The sequence below is a fragment of the Leptidea sinapis genome, chromosome 26 (genome assembly GCF_905404315.1).
Source record: "Leptidea sinapis chromosome 26, ilLepSina1.1, whole genome shotgun sequence".
NCBI lineage: Eukaryota > Metazoa > Arthropoda > Insecta > Lepidoptera > Pieridae > Leptidea > Leptidea sinapis.
This window is the reverse complement of record NC_066290.1, coordinates 9,781,927-9,802,888: the sequence shown is the minus strand read 5'-3', so window position 1 is coordinate 9,802,888 and position 20,962 is coordinate 9,781,927. Positions and strand designations below refer to the sequence as shown.

General features: G+C 33.8%; 2 protein-coding genes across 3 annotated transcripts in view; one reads left to right on the top strand and one right to left on the bottom strand.

The window, feature by feature from the left end:
• LOC126972481 (low affinity immunoglobulin epsilon Fc receptor-like) overlaps nt 1-20,962 on the bottom strand; it is a 113,697-nt gene that overhangs the window by 56,686 nt on the left and 36,049 nt on the right. For both annotated transcript variants that reach the window (XM_050819279.1, XM_050819280.1), the window contains exon 2: nt 2,405-2,734. In XM_050819279.1, coding sequence (XP_050675236.1) covers nt 2,405-2,734 — 330 coding nt within the window. The remainder of the gene's footprint in view (nt 1-2,404; nt 2,735-20,962) is intronic.
• Nucleotides 12,687-13,965, top strand: LOC126972468 (uncharacterized). Its single transcript, XM_050819261.1, has one exon. It carries the CDS (start codon nt 12,711-12,713, stop codon nt 13,944-13,946), a length of 1,236 nt encoding a protein of 411 aa, XP_050675218.1. The 5' UTR covers nt 12,687-12,710; the 3' UTR covers nt 13,947-13,965.

Below are 20,962 nucleotides of genomic sequence, written 5' to 3'. Positions count from 1 at the left end.
GAAACGAAAGTGATTTCTTCGTTCGCGGATACGCCTTCCTAGAAGGACATCAACATTCCTGTGATTCCTCTAGTATTGCAGAGGAATCTCTCTCTCGTCGTCTCTAGCTCTCGTCTAGTTTGTCGTACACCAGAACTATTTAGGTACAATCTGACTGAGACCAATATTTCCATAAATTAGACTGTTTATTTATTTTCAAACCATCATAGCTATGAGTTTGACCTAGTATTCTCGCAATGCCTATAAAACTTAAGTCTACATTACAATCTGTTGATCAAAAATGAAGTTACGACATTTTTCGTGAGGTAAAGATTACGCGATGAATGACATGGTATATAAATATTTTCTGTCAGTCAATATTTGTAGGATTTACGATCAACGATGCCGCAACTACGCTTAAGGTCATATAAACGTGCATCCGTACCTTTATGTAAATGTCCAGTACCGAATAGTTTTTAAATAGACAACTTAGAAAATTACTTATTAGTCCGACTGTAAAGGTTTTTTTTTTAGGCACGAGAAGTAATAATCAAGTAACATCAAATACTAAAGTCTGCGGTACATTGAAACTGCACAACAACCTTCTCGGTCAACCCGGAAAGGCCATTTATGAATGAAATAATGATAAATTTAACAAAAATGTTACTAATAAAGTTACTAGCCAAGTTGGAGTCAGACTCGAGCACGAAGGGTCCACACCATTATCTACAAAAACGGCAAAAAAAAAACATGTTTGTTGTATAGGAGCCCCCTTTAAATATTTATTTTATTTTAATTTAATTATTTATTTTTAAATTGAATATCGATTTAACTATTCTATGAATATTTTAAGCGTTTTTACCTATTGTCTTTATCAATATCGAGAAAAAAATCAATTTTGTTGTATATTTTATTTGTTGTTATAACGATCACAAAAATACATTCTTTATGTGAAGATTTCATCTGTTTAAATACCACGGTTCATGGGATACAGGCTGATGACAGACTCACTGACAGTTGGAAAAACAGCGGAGTTTTAGTAATACGTTCCGTTTTTATCCTTTTCGTACGGCATCCTAACAAACCACACAGAAAATACAGAGTAATAGAAACACCAAATAAAAATAACAAAAATACAAAAGAAAAATATGTATTTAATTTAAAGCTAGGTACTTTTTGGCAGTCGTTGATCATCAGAAGAAGCTGACTCAGTGTTATGCAGCATAGGTTAAATACCACAACACAACGCACATTTTCAGCAGTTTTGCAAAAGTTTTGATTTTTATAATCGTTCCATTCTTTTATAATCATTAAAGATGAAAGTTTTCTGTGCCTACTGTCTGTGTATACGAGTATATTACATGAATGTATTTACAACTAAGCTTCTCTTATTTGTATCGTAATTGAAAATTAATATCATGTTTATCTATTCATACTTTTCTACCTTGTATGATGTGAGTATCTGTACCACACCCAAAATTTTTAATTTTTCCCATACAAATAAGACATGCAAAAGTCATGCACCACTTATGGCATACGTTGTGTGTCGCGTCATTTGTTTCTTCCACTGAAAGATCAGCGCTGGTTACGATAGTCATCAGCATCGTGCTGGAGTGTGACCAACTTGTGGCAAACACTTTGTGTATGTAATTTATTTCCTTTTTTGGTTTGGTTATAATTATTCTATATAAATTGATAATACTATATTTGTTGCAAATAAATCTTTTTTCTTTTTTCTTTCTTACATACTGATCATCAAAAGTAGCGCAAATTTTTAGTATTATATGGTCACTGTAAGATGATGTTAGGTTAGCTAAATACGTAATAACTTAAGTCAGAAGGATCATTAAGTAGGGACTAAATACATTGACTGAACTGAGTTGCGAGACTTGGCTTTTTTTACAAGTTATGTTTTTGATGGCATATTTTGTTACTGCGTAACTCATTGCAGCCACGTCGGAGCAAAGCGTCTAGCAAATGGTATATTTCGTTTTGACACTTGAATGTAATTGTAAAATAACAAGTTCTCACTCGCAGTACAATCAAGAAATTATGTTACGTATGAATATGCACCCTATCCTTACTACTATTTAAAATGCTATTGTGCGTCATGTAGAGGATCTACTTTACAGTTGATAACCTGCTCAACTCCAATATTTGCATATTAGGAAATTGACTTGAGAAATCTTGTAAATCTAAACAATGTGTTATGAAGCGGTATAGGTTTTTTTTTGTATTTCATTTCTAACTTTTTCATTTATAGTATATTATAGTTATAAAAACGTTTTAACAGAAATAAAAACTAGCTAGAAACATCTTTCGCCCCTAAAACGTGTGCCTAATTTCATAAAAATCATTAAAACCAATTCTGATACGTAAATATTATAAAAAAATATAGGTGTGCCATAAGATTTTCAAAGAATACCTTCTGAATATAATATAGAATCTATCTGCTCGCTCTCCACACTTTGTAATCCATCATATTCCGAATATTCCTTTAAATCTTCAAACTTTGAGTCATCCGCGTCACTTTCTTCGTTAACATCTGTATCTTCTACAGTACTAGTTTCCTGTTGTTCTGGTTCTTCTTCATTCATGGACTGTCTGACAGTCCGCTCTTCTGGTTTTTTCATAGGGATTATGTCAAAAATTGACGGTGCTCTATAATTGTTGCTGGCAAGGCCAAGTTTCTTCTGGATAAATGCCTCCAAAATCTGCGTCGTGATTTTGTTCTGCCTCGCCAATTCTTGTACATCTGTGGAGAAAGGAGAGTGTCAGATAAAAATGACAACGCGAGGAACCGAACTAATCAGTGAAGAGAAGAATTTGAAAATAGAATACGACCGTCATTTTTATCTGGTTCCCCGTTCTCTTTGGGATGTTCCAGCCAAAAGAAGAAATGAGAGAAGAAAAAAAGGATGATGGCGAAATAAAATGAAATTTTATAAATTTGATGTAGAATATAATATTTATATGTTGGTGGTTACACCAAAGTTCGCAATGACTTTATAGATTATTTTAAATGTAGAAATTACCTGTATTAAGATATTAATGGCGTATATTTATATGATATTAATGATCACAAAAATAATGAGCAATGATACAATATGAACCGAGGAACTAAATCAGAAAGTATAGATAAAATTTATAATTTTTTAATAGAAATAGTTTATGAAAGTTTTGAGGCATGTGTAATTACTGAATTTTTAAACTGTAACGAAAATGAACATTTCTTATTTACAGTAACGTTAAGCGTGTCGAATCTCGAGCAACGTCGTTATAATTAATATTAAAATCCAGTAATTCAACGTGTTTTAATGATTTTAAGTAGTGCTTTAATTAAATATGTCATACTTTCGTTACTTAAAGAAGATTATAGTAAAAAAAATATTCTGTCAGTTGTGAGTTTAAGATTGTTTGATTGATTAGAATTTAAAAATGCCAAATTCAGTTTTACAATGAAATAGCAGTAAAAGAAACGCAGAAAGAGAAACTAAATATGTGCTAATAGCTGGAAACCAATTAAATGACTTCGAAAACAAAGAATTAACTGTGGCATAGCTTCTTAGTTTATTTATCAATTTCAATATAAATATTTCGCTAACGAGATGCGAAATGCGTTTTTTTGTTTGGAAAAAAATTAAAAATGTAGTGTTAAATATTATTTTTTGGTTCGCAATTTTTATAGATTAGTATTTAATTTGATAATAAATTTTAATAAATTCAGCGTTTTCGAAAACTATGTCTTCATAACGATGGATTTAATCATTCATATACGGACTACTACTACGTACTTGGATGCAAATTGTAATTAGTGTAACAGAAAGGAGATAAATTGTTCCAAGTAAGGTTAAGGTGTTACATTTGTATTGTGGTGTTTACAACAATGGAGATCTTATGTGTGATTGTTATATTTTGACTTCTTAGGGAAGTTGTACTCTTTAAATTGCTTTACAAGCTTTATTATATGGACGATCGCGGTGGTAGACCTTTATCTAAGTCACCTTGACAAGCTTAATGCTCAGTATGTTTAGGAGGATTTAATGTCTTGGAAAACCCGAACAAGTTTCAAAGAACAATCAGGGTCCCACCACTTTTTAATACTTTCATGAGAAAATAATGTACTTTATAATACTTTTGTTAAATGAACCCTTTTTTTAGGTTGCTTGGTGAACATTCTGGAACTTGGTATTACTTATTATATAGTATTAGTAATCATAATTATTTGCTGTCATACAGGCATTTGTATTTTATGGAAGACGAGGACAATGGAGAAGTTGGATCACCTTATTTTAAGCGACCATCGCCTACATTCTCCTGCCAAATAAGAAAAATCACAAGATCATTATCAGCCTTCTAGAAAGATGTATTTTTAACGTATGTTTTATTGTCAAGAAAACACCACGCAAGGAAGCTTATTCCACAATTTGCTGCTCGACTTGTCAAGATTCAGTACTTAACGAATAGCTCGATTTCTTGGCATTGCATATAAATGTTGCTTCATTGTTTGTCGTCGACTGCCTTTCTATTTATTTACGGAGTATGTGGATTGATGCATCTGCTGTATAACTATTTGACTTTTAAGTGTTTTTATTTCATCACTTTACATATTATATAGTAATTGAAATGATTTGTAAAACGATGAAGCTCTAAGTGTTGATTTTTTGTCGCAACGATCTTTACTTCATTTAGTTTGGTTTTTACAACGAACATGCTTTGCACCAATCAGTATAATATGCTCATCTATCACCAGAAAAAGTCAACTCTCTGACTCTCATATCCTGTTCAATTCTTCTTCAGCATCTCTTTCATAACTACATTGAAACGTACACGTCTCTTTCATTTGAATAAATATCATCCTAAAGGCGCCTTTATCCTTTCACATCACCAGTAAACGTGTCTCTCTGTTATGCTTTATTTGATATTTTTGTTTTTAAAGTCCTAGGTTTCTTCAAACATAAGTGTAAAAACAGGAACAATAGGCGTATAAATGTATCTATAGTTCAGTTTCCAAATTTCATCTAGATTGTTTAAATTTTTTGGACACGAAATTTAATATTTTTTTTTTACTATGCACATGTGAAAAAGAATTTAAGGCTTTAATTAAACATCGAACCAAAGTGAAAAGTGCGTGCTTGCTAGAACGTTTTTACACACTGGTGGGTGTTATAAAACCTGGTTTAATCACGAGTTAGTAAAGGTATTGGAAACCGTAGTAGTCTACCAGTGGGAGACTCCTTTGCACAGGATGCCGGCTAGATTATGGGTACCACAACGGTGCCTATTTCTGCCGTGAAGCAGTAATGTGTAAGCATTACTGTGTTTCAGTCTGAAGGGCGCCGTAGCTAGTGAAATTAGTGGGCAAATGAGACTTAACATCTTATGTCTCAAGGAGACGAGCGCATTTGTAGTGCCGCTCAGAATTTTTGGGGTTTTCAAGAATCCTGAGCGGCACTGCATTGTAATGGGCAGGGCGTATTAATTACCACCAGCTGAACATCCTGCTCGTTTCATCCCTTATTTTCATAAAAAAAAGTTCCAAAAGTTATGTCACTTCACTTTATATGACACTCGGGTTCGGGAAAAGATCAAAAATAAATAACATTATTTTTTCATAGCAAACAACAAACGTTTACATACATATAGGTTAACAACTATAAACATGTTCCCACGATGCGTTATTTGCTAATAAAAAATTAACTGAACGATATATCTGCCATCTGAAGCTGAGATACCAGTTAAGAATCCAATTAAATTGTCGTTGTTAACCAATTACTCTTTACTACAACGATCAGAGTTATTCCATAAATAAAGTAAACGAAGAATCGTGTTTTGTTATATCCATGATATTGCAAAAATTCGAAAAGGTAACATAAATTTTGTATAATGTTGCATTACGAGTAAGAATTATAGCATATTTGGAAACATTTTGGAAGATGATCCTGTTCGACAATAACACGAAAATGTATGTTGTAATCCTAACAGATGTCGTATTTAAATACGAAATGTATTTGCTGCATGATGTAATCTGATTCAAGTACATTATTATGGATATTGTAAGCATAGTTTTAAGATACATTGAGATGAACATTATGATCTAAAATCTCAATGTCAAAAATCATTTCTTTAACTTGCAACAATTTGTTTTATCATTCTTTTTTGTATTTTCTTCATTTTCTTAGTACTTTCTTTGTATTTATTAAATCTCATCATTATAATGAATGAATAAATTAATGAAGTATCTATTGCAAACATTGCAGCAAAATTCATCGCTCGTTTGTCCGCCGACATAGAAGTTATCACATTTTTTTGTCGTAAATTGTTCTTCTACATGTTGTTTCTACCTCTTGCCAACGTAGCGCTTGTTTCTCTCTATTTCTTTTTCTACATCTTGGATAGCACTCTACAATATCTTAAGTGCATATAAATTTAGTGTATAAAGATTTTCTCATGTTTTGTATATATTCTATTGTGGTGCAGATGGTTAAGGTGGTATTTATTAAGTATCACTTACTCGTGTTGTGTTAGCTAGAAAGATCTGATGCAGGTATTTCTTGACCCAATAAAAATAACAGTGAGCTGATAAAACTGCCAGATATACAGCACTTATTCTGTGAGAATATATTCGACAAAGAGAGCTGAACATTATTATGAAATTTTTTTTTGGTAAAAATGGAGTATTCACTCTGTTCATAACAGTACGGTGCGGGTTCTTGATTTAATAACATCTTAAGTCTCACAGCGACAAGAATATAGGCTTTTTCAAGAATTCTGAGCGGTGGGGCACTAAAGTCTTCCGGCTGTTGATGATGAGCGAAACTCCATTGTAATTCAGTTAGAAACAGAAATGACTCAGGCCTGTAAGTACACATGCAAGAAATATACAGTAGAACGTCTATAAGCCGATCAAAGAAGACGCCAAAAAATTCGACTTAATGTTTTCGTTATAGAATTTGAACTTGGTAGATTTTGAGTCAACATTATTTGAAATCATCCGTAAAATAAAAGATATGGCATTTAGAAAAACAGTATTTTTTTTTTTGCTTTAAATAATTCGGTTGTTAATTATCTATAGCATTATCAAACATATTCCAGATACAGAAGTAAAATTAAGTTTTTACAGTTGTGGAGGTAAAATATGTACCAAAATGTTTTGGAGGGACTTACTGATTATTTCGACTAATAGAGGGTGGAGATTTTGAGTAACGGAAGTTTTGATGTTTGAAGGGAAGGGAACATAACAATTTTTCGGGATTTGGTGGTTTAAAACTTATCGAGGTTCGACTTAACGACGTTCTACTGTAAATACTAAATACAGGCACCAGCAAGGCTTGAAAAGGGCAAGGCTACTGTCTTTGAAGCACAGAATCGCTCCTTATTGGTTGAAGTCCCGGGGGGTGTTATATGCAGAACACATTTGCAATTAGCTCCACGAAGCTTCGCTCACTACTCCAAATCTGTTCTGGGCTACTTTCAATTTTAAAATGAACTACAGTTCACAGTTATTATTGTATTTAATCATGCCGATCTACAAACATGACAAAAGCATTGTCTCAATGTAGGTCAAGTTTAAGATCAAGTGATCTTTTAATAATCGAATCGATTAATCTAACTCGATTACTAAACCGTTACCAATTCCATCGGTAACAATTAAAATGCGTTTATAAAGCTGCCGTGACTAATGCATTTAAGTTACATCATTGGTTATTTTCATTTATATTAAACTATACTATTATAAATTAATCAAAACTTTAAAGTTTTTAACTTATTTATTATCAATAATATATACACAAGTGTTTTTATAGGTAGCTCTAAATCACGACTATTTGTTTAGAACCTGATACTTTGTAAAAAATAATAATTAATATCCGTGAAATATCGTCTCATTATTTATTTAATATTATCAATATTTTGAATTTAAATAACCTCATCTAATTACATAGAAAAGATACAACTGGCAAGATCCCCAGTTCTTTATCAATTTTGTTAGATTTAGATTGTTTCTGATGACAGAGCGCAGATGTAGTACCGCTCGGAATTTTCGGGGTTTTTCAAGAATCCTGAGCGGCACTGCATTGTAATGGGCAGGGCGTATCAATTACCATCAGCTGAACGTCCAGCTCATCTCGTCCCTGATTTTCATAAGAAATTAATTGAAAAAAAACCAAAATTTTTAATGTAAAAAGAATGTAAAAACAGGTATTAATGGAATAAACTGGCGTTAGTCTTTCTTCAAAGTGGTAGTAAGATTTATAATTAACCGTATACCCCTATCTTTTACATTCAAAAGTATATGTTCTTGAAGTAAATCAACAATTGAATTTAGATTTGATTTGATGTTCGACAAGACAATACAACATAATATAAGTTATGTTAGTTACAATAGATATGTAACATTATATGTACAAAGAGTTACTCATAACACTTTAGGCCCACAGGCATTCAGTTTACTTATTGTCAATTTAATTGTCACCAATCTATTTACCTTGGCCTAAATTTTTACTATGAAGCCATCCTAATTCAAATCACCTTGCGGTCGATAGTAAAGTATGTATTTGAACCTCCGCAGTAACACATATCTATTAACTGTAACCTATTGCCATTTATTATTTTGCAATAATGTCATGCATTTATACTTCTACTTAAGAGAGATCGGGCAACACTAATGTTAATTGGAGTTTGTAATAATACGTCAGCAAAAACCGCATTGAAATCAGCTTAGCCGTTTCTAGTTGGTGCACTAAAAGACTGACAAATATTCAAATAGTTCTTTTTTATCCATTGTTTACGTAGATATTTTGAATCTGTAAGAGCTGAAATTTTATGATTTTATTTATTTTTATGACAAATTATTAATCTATCTAATTATATCCCTATGTAGACTAGTGCAGCCTTTGAAAATGATAAAAAGTGAAAAAAATAATAATAGTAGGATGAAACTTTTTGGAAAAGGAAGAGAATATAACAAAATGAAACGAAAAATAAATTACGGGCGATCTGAGGTCGGGAAGTGGATAAGTGTTGTTGTGTTGTTAATTCTATTCCATATTTTTGCTGCTACTAAATAACAGGTATGAATTCTCTATGAAATGCCTTTTGATGGGCATATATTTTCCGAACATTTACAATTATAATGTATATTTTTTTTACACCATCGCGAAAGGAAAGATTTCAACAAATAGAAAGCACACAAACTTTTTGAAAAAAGCTCATATTTTGACGGGTGAAGTTTCGATTGAAAATAAGGGTTCTCTTCCGATAATAATTGAGTCAAAATAAGGTGAAAAAATAAATATTTCAATTCATATAAATTACAGTGTATTTGGAACATAAAAAGGTTAAACTTGTTACAATACTTCGTGAAAAAAAAAACTTGGAGTTAAAAAGGACTTGTAGTTTTGCCGGAAATCGAGATAAACCGTTTTTTACCCTGAAACACCACCCCTTTTCCACTTCCCGACCTGAGATCGCCCGTAATTTATTTTTCCTTTCATTTTTGTTTTATTCTCGTCTTTTTTCAATGGGTTTTATCCTACTATTATTTTTTTGGTTTCAAAAATTATCGACACTGGTCTAATGACGATCCGGCGGTCTAATTCGGCTGCTGGTATCATCGTGAACAATCCCTGTGAGCATTCCCCGTCACTCCCTACGTAATATTATATCAATATGTGATAGAGTTGCGTAGAGAACCCATATACTAACTTCTTTGATTAACGCGAGTGTTAGCTCTTCTTTTTTTTTGGTGTGTGTAGTTTTGGGTTTTAATTAAGATATTATTGGATCTCAGGTGTTAGATAATTGTAGCCCGTCTTCTCTATTGAAATTTAGATATTTTAGAAATATGTACACATCTCTGCGCAACGCCAAAGAATCAAGCCAATCGGAATGGCATATCACTTCTCATCAGGTAAATGTTTTGCTCGGCTCTTCAGTTATCATAACAATGAGTCATCTCTATTGTCTATTCACTCGAATATCTACTCAATAACCGCAACATTTAAAGTTATTCAAACAATATCGAAATACAACAAAAATAAAACTTTGTATTAAAAATAGCCTCATACAGTAATATCCGGGTAAAAGCCCTCTGTCTAATAAGAAGGTACTAAGAGTGATATAGCCGCGTTAAATATGTCACCTCAGAGATGACTTATACACCATCAGCGAGCATTAGTAGTGATTTAGCATTAATCGGTACGGTGGATATCTAACTACGCAAATTCTTAACTAACTTGCAACTATAGAAATCAAAATATTATATTTGATCGGTGGGGTCTTTTTTACTAAACTGCTATTTGGATAAATATATTATATGGCGTCAAATTCCAATCATATCCATATATTTTAAATTAAAAAATAATTTAAATCACTTATTGAAAGTTTTGCCTTTTACCACCCCTTCGGAAATATAGGTCCGAGAAGAACTGGCGCAGGAAACTCAGTGAGCTTCTTTTTAACAAACTTTTATGATATTAAAATGAGCTAAATAAACAAAGATTTAAGTTATGTTGTCAGCCTTTGAGGCAGGAGTACGAGTTTACTTAAACGTCCTATCAAAAGTCGTATCGGTGCAGAAATCTTTTACCAGCAGGTGATTCCATAAGGTGAAAATGATAACTATATAGTTTTTAAGTAACGGATCAAAATACTAGGCCACATGACTATCACAGTAGATTAAAATGAGATCATTGTATTAATTGAAACTATATTGTCTTTTATACAAAACATTTAAAATCATCCAAAATGTTATAACTTCACTTTTGCATCTTGTTGTGATGTTTAAACTAGATATCCTTAACCTTTCGGTTATTTTTGGTGAGCATTATTCAGATTAAGAAAATACATTATAGCGCCAACGCATACATAAACATGAGTATATTTATGTATGTAGATATCAACAATTGCCTTGATTTATAGCTGTGGATGAAAACAGCCTTCACTATTAGAAAAATTCAACCTCCAACCCCTAAGAAAGTCGATCGGGATTCAAAGAAGTTCGTTCATTTCTGGGATAGTAATAATTGAATATCTCTATCATGCACTGATTGATACTGGCTATTTTTATACAGAACTAATAAAAATTGCATTACATTAATTTGAAAGAAACGGCCAAGCTGTTATCTGTCCTAAAATATTTGCATAAAATTATTCAACTTTTATAATATGTATATTATTCAATCGTAATCGTAGGCCTGTACAAGGCGTTGCAAACCGTTACCTGTGATCAATTGTTGTTGTATCATAGTTATGAAAACATCTTTGTTTGTCTAAAGACAGCAACACTAAAGATAGTGTTGCTGTCTTTAGACACTTGATAAGAATTGAATCAACTTCACGAATGCGAACCAACATCCATTGCCAGCTTATTCCATCACCGTTCTATGGGGCGTTTTTCGGTGGACTTTATTCAATCCATTAATAGGATGTTTTCGTATTTTTAGATTTGTATGAAGGATAATTGTTTCAGTGCGATACATAAGCGGCTTCTATACAACAACAGATTTAAAGATTTAGGAACGATTCACGGATTACTTTAAATCTGGATTCGAAATAATCTAAATCTTTGATTACAAATTGAATTATAAAAGCAGCCGGTATCACCCACTAAGCCTCATAATCAAAGATATTCAAATACATAATAAACTAAAAAACTAACTCTTAAAATCTACATTAATCAAATCTAAAAAAATTGACCTAATAACACATATTATTCCATAATCTACCAAACCGGAGATCCTGATTTATAGATCAACTTATTTGCTATGGTAATTTTGATGTAAACTTGAAATAGAGCAAGTTTAGTGGCATATCATAAAATAATCCATTAATAATGGATAGTGAATTATGGCTATCATCATTTTTATTAGATCTGACCTATATAGCAATGAAAAAATATCATTAGAATGAATAAGGTCACGATATGTCAGAATATCAAGATGGATCAGTTTTAAGGAATAATTTTCGTGATTTACATTTAATTAATTCACATGATACGATGATCAGATATGTAAAATTATATCACGAAAAGGTCAATGTTATACATTAAATGATGATTAATAGTAAATTTTTAAATCCCTAATTAAGTGAAATAGATGCAAATATTAATTAAAATGTAAATCATTAATTTAATATTACCTACTTTAAAGTTCGCGAAAAACACTAACACGAAGTAAGCTAATGTTCTCAGATCGGAAATTAATATTCATTAGAAGATATCAGGTTTAATAGATTTTTGTATTATGAACGTAGAAAGTTCAGTGCTCAGACCAGTTGTTCGGATTAACCAGCAACCGAATTAAACCAGCAGAATGTTTTGTAAGAAAGATCTTCTTTCGCACAGCCACTTTGTGGAATCAATTACCGGCTGCTGTTTTCCGATACTGCTTAAGATTAGAGTTTACTGCCACCACGCATCTCTTGCCTCATCACTCCCCATCACTTGAGCTTCTTGCCCGTTTACCCCTCATATAAGAAAACTTCATTGAGTGAATTTTGTGACATTTTTTTATGAAAAAAGAATAGTCAGTATGTATTTTAGTGATTTTTATGATATTCCAGAGGCAAATCGCTCTGCTTCACAATAAATATATACTCTGTTTTATTATGTAAATATTTTAACATGGGAACTTTTTCTACTTTACTTTTGTACACTTATAAAAATATAAGTGTCAAATTTTCAGTAATTATATTTGCGTAAAATGACATTTAAAATGAAGCTCTAACAAACAATGAATGAAATATCTAGTATTGGTAGCGATATTTCTGTAGACAGCCTGGAAGAGGACTTAAGAAAGAAATCGTCGATACAACACAAGAGATCCGAAGAAAATGTTGATACAATATTAGTACCTTTTTACGAAAAGGATGTACTTATCAAAGTACCGAAACATAGTAAAGATAAACATAATTCAAAAAATCACATCAAAAAGGAAGAATCGAAAAGCTTTCTAATTAACAAGGAGTTGAAGAAGTCTAAAAAGGCTAGTTACTTGGATATATTTCGTAAACAGTTTAGCAATACACATGAAGGTAAGAAAAAAAAGAAAGATGAAGCAGTTCGTTCTGTGTCGCCACAAGTAGGTGATACTGATAGAGGAAGTCTAAGTTTCGACGGAGAGGTTGTCGAAGAACCAGATTTTTATAATACTGAAGTGTATAATGAAATGTATTACGAGAAACTTATAAAACAAGATATGGATTATTACTTAGATAACTCGTCAGAGGAGTTACAGTATGCCGAAGATTTAAATTTGCAAACACTTGATGCTTCTGATAATAATCTTAAGAGTGTTTCCGAAATATCACAACCCCGACGACATGTTAGGAGAGCCACCACTCAAGCGGTACAAACAGTAAAACTAGGAGGCTTAGGGCCAGACATGGAAAATCTTCGACCAAGGTTAGAAAGAGCTAGAAGCCTGCAACGTTACTCTGAAAAAATTAGAATGGAAAATCGACTAAAAATATATAAGCAATCAGTTGAAGAAGAACGTCAACGGAAATCTGAACAGGAGCAAGCTCGTCAAAAACAGAATTCAGCGAGAAAGAAAGATAAGAAAGAGGATTGTCATGACTCGTATTTAATTAACAAATCTCAAAAGCAAAAGTCGACTCTCATTACAAGAATTTATAGCTCAAAGAAGCCGTCTGATAAATTGAAAAAAGAAAAAGATAACATTGTAACTAATGAAGAACAAAACGCACAAGCAGTAGATAAAACTATGTCACAAGAACAACCGAAAAATACTAGATGTATAGAGAAGGCAAGAGTAAGGTCATCTAAGCAGACTAAATGTATAAATACAGAACATGGTAATAGGAGTGTCACGCCATTGGAAATAAATTTCTCAGTCACAGTCGGTGAAGGATTTCGACCGTCCAGTGCATTACGAACACTGGAAGAAAAACATAAACAATACCAGGAACGAATTAGAACATTCACAACTAATTTTAAAAATTATTAAATTTTGTTTTTGTACTTAAGTTGCCTTTTATTTGTAAATTATACGTTGCCTTCATTAGTTAAAGATTGGGCTATATTTCAATTGGATTGAGATGTTTTGTGGAAACAATATAAACAAACTCTTTGAAAGGAGACCAGAAGGCCTACCATCAACTTTTAATTAGCGATTCAATTCCGATATATTTATGGAAGAATGAACGAAATAAATTTGTTTGTGGTTCGCGGTTTCAGAAAGAGATGACGCTGTACAGTCGTTGCATAAGTCCGTCTCTCTTACTCGAACCATTGCGTAGAAATTACAAATCATTAAGCCCTTTTTAGTACTTATTAATTAATATTGATACATATATATAATGTTTGCTTAGGTGTTTTCGTAAAAATAAACTAATTAAAACGAGTTATGAACGCACCTCCATTCATGTTTTCCATTCATTGACTTGACAGGAGCACAGAGTATATTTTTTAAAACGTTCTTGTAAAAAGGCTATAGCCAGGGGCTTTAATTTGTATTTTAATTTTCGGTAGTTATTTTCAGTATTTTGTTTTACAAATAAGTCCAACAAAGTATTCTCATCATTTTTATGACAATAAGGGATCTCACTCACACTTCCCGCTAAGAAACTAGCAACTTTTTTTGAATCGCTTTCTTTGACACATAAGCTATCCAGTTTAGGTTGAAATATTACCTCATGATACGAATGAATAAACGAACTACAACAGTTTGCGATTCAATTTCCGTCTTGATTTTGTGTCTACCTAAATTGGATAACTGTAATGACCTCGTGGTATGAAATAGTAAAGCAGTTCATTTTAGGTCGTCTATTGAATCGCAATAAGAGTTCATGGCCCGCAGACCGAGATTAAGGCTGATATACGTTAGTAGTAGTTTCAGAATCCTTTTAACTTGTCCTTGTAGTTGAACAATATTCCCACTCTGACAGTGGAATATTCAAATCAAATCAATCAAAATCACTTGAATTGTAGGTCACGAAAATGACATAGTTTATGAATGTCAAAAAATTATTGTTTCTTATTGAATTTACCGCCACTTCGTAAAAGAAACAGCAAGACACCCTTATAAATCAACATTTACATTTTCATAGTTTTACAAATCATTTCAATTACAATATATGTAAAGTGGTGTAGCAAAAATACTCAAAAGTCAAATAGTCAATGCCTACACGAGTAAGTCAAAAAAGGAAATGTAAATTAATACATAACAAAAGTTATTGAGTACAGTAGCTGCGTCATCCACATACACCGTAAATAAATAAATTTATATTGCGAGCATTTTATAAGCGATTATAAAAAAAATACAATAACTTTTAAGACTCTGAAGCAGATTTTATGGTAACAGATCTATGATTTATGGTATCATTCTGCCACCAGAAGTAGCGCCCATTCACGAGCATGACGCATGAGTCAGCCATCGCCTCCCACGACCATATTTTAGAGAAGGAGATGACCCGTGCCACGTCGCCGTTACAAGCACATACCACTACTATGTAGAGAATGTGTATTACATTCACTATCATATAAATTCATGCAGTCAATCTTGTTTAATTTATTCCAACTTCACCAAATATTCATACCAGGTATTTTTCATTTCTATTATGTTTTTTTGCTTGCACGGGCTTGGACTATCCACCAAAGTTCGTAGGAAATGGGTACAAGACGGGTTAACAATTGCCAAATAATATAACTGGGGCTTCAAACTCTTTATGAACTGAAAATAACAATACAATGGGTAATTTTTAAATAAAGTATGTATATATTTTTTACACGAGTACGCGGCAGAATTTTTTTCTACTTACTTGGACTTGGAATATTTTGGACATTTAACAATAGGTATCTATATAAATTATGGCCTATATCTTATTCTGGTATAATAATATGTCTGGTAACGAAACTTTGTGTTTATGTGACAGTGTAACAATCATTGATAAATATAAACTTTCGCGTTTATAGTATTAGTAAGGATTACAAAGTTAAAGTAATATTTTTTTCACCTTTGTTAAACATTAATGATAAAATGTTCATATATTTTTTTATTTACACTGCATCTATTGTACTCGAGAAACGGTTGAGTATTTTTGTTGCATCACTTTCCATAAATCATATAAATATTATGTACAATGCTGAAGCCGTAACTATTTATAAAAGTGGCAATAAGTTTCTTGCCACTTTTTTACATACATAAAACTAATTTTTGGTTTTCTTAAAATTATGTTATTTGGTGTAAGTAATGTTAATTTGGTTAACGTTTATGTTTTAACAAATTTTTTTGATTTTATATATTTTATACAACAAATGGTTGGAACAAATAAAAATTACAGCAACCATGCGACGTATTATATCGTATACTATAATATATTTTTTAGAACTGCTTAATATAAATTAAGAAGAATTAAGAGAAAAACGGTTACAATTGGAGTGAATTTTCGGTATTCAAAGTCATTTAAGACCTGAATTGCTAAGCATATTTGTTATATTAGGTACACTGATTATTAACGAGAAAGTAAAAGCTATAACTAACAAAAAATCGAAACCGGATCCGTTTTGCAGTATATGTAACACACACACATCAATCATACTATTTTTATTTGCTCAATATTTAAATTACTTTCGTTTGTTACTTTTTTTACATTCTTTCATCTTGTTGCTAGTGGCTTCATTATTCTTCTATTTATTATGACTATGATAATCAAGAATTTCTGAAGTTCCCTTTGGTCGACTGGTCTTTACCAGCTACTAAAGTAGCGGAGCTCGAACTAATTCCATTGATATGTGGCTACTGGCAATTTATTGAAGTGATAACTTCTTATGTGAGGGTAAACCACTTTGTAGCGTAACGCGTTACGCCACCAGCCTGTCTGACTTCCCTTTCTCTCTCGCATAAGGCAGCGGTAAGCAGGCTCCTCCTCTCTCTCTCTAACTAATTGTTACTTTTATAGCATTAAATAATGATACTTATTATGTACATTCACAAAATTCTAATGTACATATTCAAGAATTGTAACTAATAATAAAATATATTTTATGGTCAATAAAAGATTTTTTTCATGCATTATCATATTAATATACATATAATTTGAGTAATAACCTAAACTTCTCTCAAGTTAAGCAATGTCTATATTAAATTGCGAAAATTTAATTTTATTTGATATAAATAAAATTAAATATAAGTTTAAAATAACAAATGATAACCTACACCACTTAAATTGGTGACGACAGCTGGCTACTTTAGTGTTATGGCCGTTTACAATATGTAATGACATCAAAAAGAATACTAAAGGAATCAATTTTGAGAAAATAAATGCCTTTTATGCCAAACTACGTATCTCTAGTTACGGATACATTGCTCTCACCGTTTTATGACAAGATCTTATATATCCATAGTTATGTTCAATATAGTTATAGTCCAATGATTTATGTCGATAGGTTATTGAAATTAACGTAAGCGTAAAAGGATAGATTTGTTTACCGCTAGTAAGTTAAACTAAGGATAGATAGGTTATTGAAAACGGCCGTTAGTCAACCCACTACTTCCTCTGTAGTGATATTTAATAAACATGAGGCATGTTAGGTAAAATTGTAAAATAAATGACATACAAGCTTTTATTAGGGAAGGTATTAATACTAATGTACAAAAGAAATTAATGAAGTTATTCAAGAAGTGAGGACAACTCTTGCAATATTATACAATGTTCATGAAATGAAAACTACTGAGCCAAACTATACAAAATTAAATCTAAAACATCTATTCCGCATCGATCTAAAGAAGAATTTAAATCTGAACATAAATCTCGGCGTAATCGGTGTACATACATAAAAAAAATACCGATCGAATTGAGAACCTCCTCCTTTTTGAAGTCGGTTAAAATATAAAAACAATAACAATAAAGTAAACGCAACTTCGAATATAATAATTAGTAATGAAACTGGTAGGTGAACTTGCCGTAACACTTCTATGTGTTTAAATATTAATAATCGCGTTATAAATTCGTAAAAATGTCCATAAACCTACTACACAAATGAAAAAAAAAATCGAAATAGGTTTTTTTTTTATGGAATAGGAGGACAAACGAGCGTGTGTTAAACGAAACCTGGTGTTAAGTGATCACCGCCGCCCACACTCTCCTGCAACACCAGAGGAATCACAGGAGCGTTGCCGGCCTTTAAGGAAGGTGTACGCGTTTTTCTTGAAGGTACCCATGTCGTATCGTCCCGGAAACACCGCACAAGGAAGCTCATTCCACAGCTTCGTAGTGGGAGGAAGAAAGCTCCTTGAAAACCGCACTGTGGTGGACCGCCACACATCCAGATGGTGGGGATGATATCGTAACTTGTGGCGTGTCGTGCGAAGGTGAAATTCGGCGGCAGGAATCAGGTTGAACAGCTCTTCAGAACACTCCCCGTGATAAATGCGGTAGAAGACACACAATGAAGCGACGTCTCTACGCAACGCCAAGTGATCCAGCCGTTCACAGAGCGCTAGGTCCTCGACAATTCGAGCTGCTCTGCGTTGCACGCGGTCAAATGGATCGAGCTGATACTGGGGTGCGCCAGACCAGAGATGACAGCAATACTCCATGTGAGGCCGGACCTGCGCTTTGTAGAGCGCTAAAATGTGGGCCGGCTTGAAGTATTGCCGTGCTCTATTTATGACGCCCAGTTTCTTCGAAGCCAATTTGGCTTTGCCCTCCAGATGGCCACGGAATTGGCAATCGCTCGAGATTTCGAGACCCAGTATTCCGATACTAGGCGAGGCTTTAAGGGAAGTGTTCTCGAAGAGCGGTGATACGGCAAATGGGGTTTTTTTTAGTGGTAAACGCGCAAACTTGAGCCTTCTGGGGGTTAAATTGGACAAGGTTCAACTTACCCCATTCCGCGACCTTCTCGAGAGAGGACTCGATAGATAACACAAGTTTCTCCCGGCACTGCTCGACGTTTTCCCGAGAGAGACCTGCATGGCCCGTGTATAAGGCATCACCAGTGCTGTCGTCTGCATAGCAATGTTTGTTGGAGGTGTCCAACATATCATTGATATGCAGAAGAAACAGCGTGGGAGATAGCACACAGCCTTGGGGCACTTCAGCGCTCACGGGCTTGGGATTCGAGCAATAACCGTCGACAACGACCTGTATGCTGCGCCCAGTGAGGAAGCTGGAGGTCCACTTGCACAAGTTCTCGGGAAGCCCAAATGATGGAAGTTTTGAGAGGAGCGCCATGTGCCATACACGATCAAAGGCCTTCGCTATATCCAGGCTAACTGCCAGGCCTTCCCCCTTGCTTTCAATAGCCGCCGCCCATCTATGTGTTAGGTATACCAGAAGATCGCCAGTCGACCGACCATGGCGAAAGCCGTACTGCCGGTCGTTGATCAACTGGTGACCCTCAAGGTATACCAAGAGCTGGCGGTTAATTATGCTCTCTATGATTTTGGAGAGTAGGGAGGTAATAGCAATAGGCCTGTAGTTTGCTGGATCCGAACTGTCTCCTTTTTTTGGGATCGGATGGACAAGGGCTGACTTCCATGAATCAGGGACTACGCCTTTTGAATAAGAGTGCCGGAATAAACGCGTTAGCACCGGCGTCAACTCAGGGGCACACGTTCTAAGCACGATTGGAGAAATGCCATCCGGCCCGCTTGACTTCCTGACATCCAACGAAAACAGAGCTCGCCTAACAGTCTTCTGTCGGAACTGTACTTCAGGCATGGAGCTCTGACACCGCGGGATGGTCGGCGGTGTTTTTCCGTTGTCGTCAAGAGTCGAGTTGGAGGCAAAAAGAGTGCACAGGAGATCGGCTTTCTCTTTTGCCGTATGGGCCAGGGTGTCATTCCTCATGTGCAACGGCGGCATGGACGGCTGGTTGAAGTTACCAAGAGCAGCTTTTGACAACGACCAGAACTTGCGTGTTCCGGTCGGGTAACTGGAAAGCTGCTCGCCAATTTTGACGACGTGCTTCGATTTCGCACGGGCGATTTGCCGCTTAAAAAATCTGGAGGCACGGTTATATTTCCTCTTCAGAACTTTGCAGTTCGGATCCTTTGAGCCCAGCGCCGCAACCCAAGTTTGATACGCCTGTTTTTTGCATTCAGATGCTGCTTTAACTGACGCATCGAACCAGGGCTGTGATCTGCCACCGATCGGTACTACAGAGCTTGGTATAAAAATATCCATGCCCAGCAGTATCACATCGGTTTATAAATAACGGAGTTCTAATTGAACAAGCAAATCAATACAAACGATTTGATTCTTTTTTTTGAAGTCAGCTGGTTAAAATAAAGGCAAGAGGCGTGAAGCTATCCACGGGCCATCAATTTAAATAATCTCGAGAATCTGTAACACTTAATTTCACTTTCACTTTGTGTATCTCGTCGATCATTACAATATTTACAAGTCATCACTATACTGTAACGGACCTGCTTTAAGTCATAATTTCGTAGTTTTTAATTTCTTGCGCTAGTTTTTTATTTCCTACAATAGAAGTAGTGTAAGTCAGTCCTATTTAGATTACCTGTCTACTAGTGGAAGTATCGTCAAAATAAATTTGTACGTAATGAGGCAATGAAATAATAAATCAGTCTATGAATTATTCCTTTAAATATTACTTTAAGAATATTATAATACTATAAGTAATTACTCAGACTTTTATATTTTATAAACTGGAAGAGCATCCACCATAATATTGTATACTATAATTGAACGCAGAACTATGATTTTTATTTTCGAGGGGAGGAAAATACGTGCTTAGGCTGAACGCTTCATAAACATATTATGTCTGAATCAGATCTCAGTCGACTAGGGCCTTCGATTTCACTATTTCAATTAGGATTTCAGCAACACAAACTAAATGCAGTTATAACCTAAACGCGTTTAAATGTTGATCGCCGAATATTGAACGTTCAACATATTATTTGATAGCGTTCAAGAGCTGTCACTGTCGTTATCGTAATAGTAACATTAACATTTAACAATTTTGATTTTGTTCATACTTATTGAAGACAGTTTT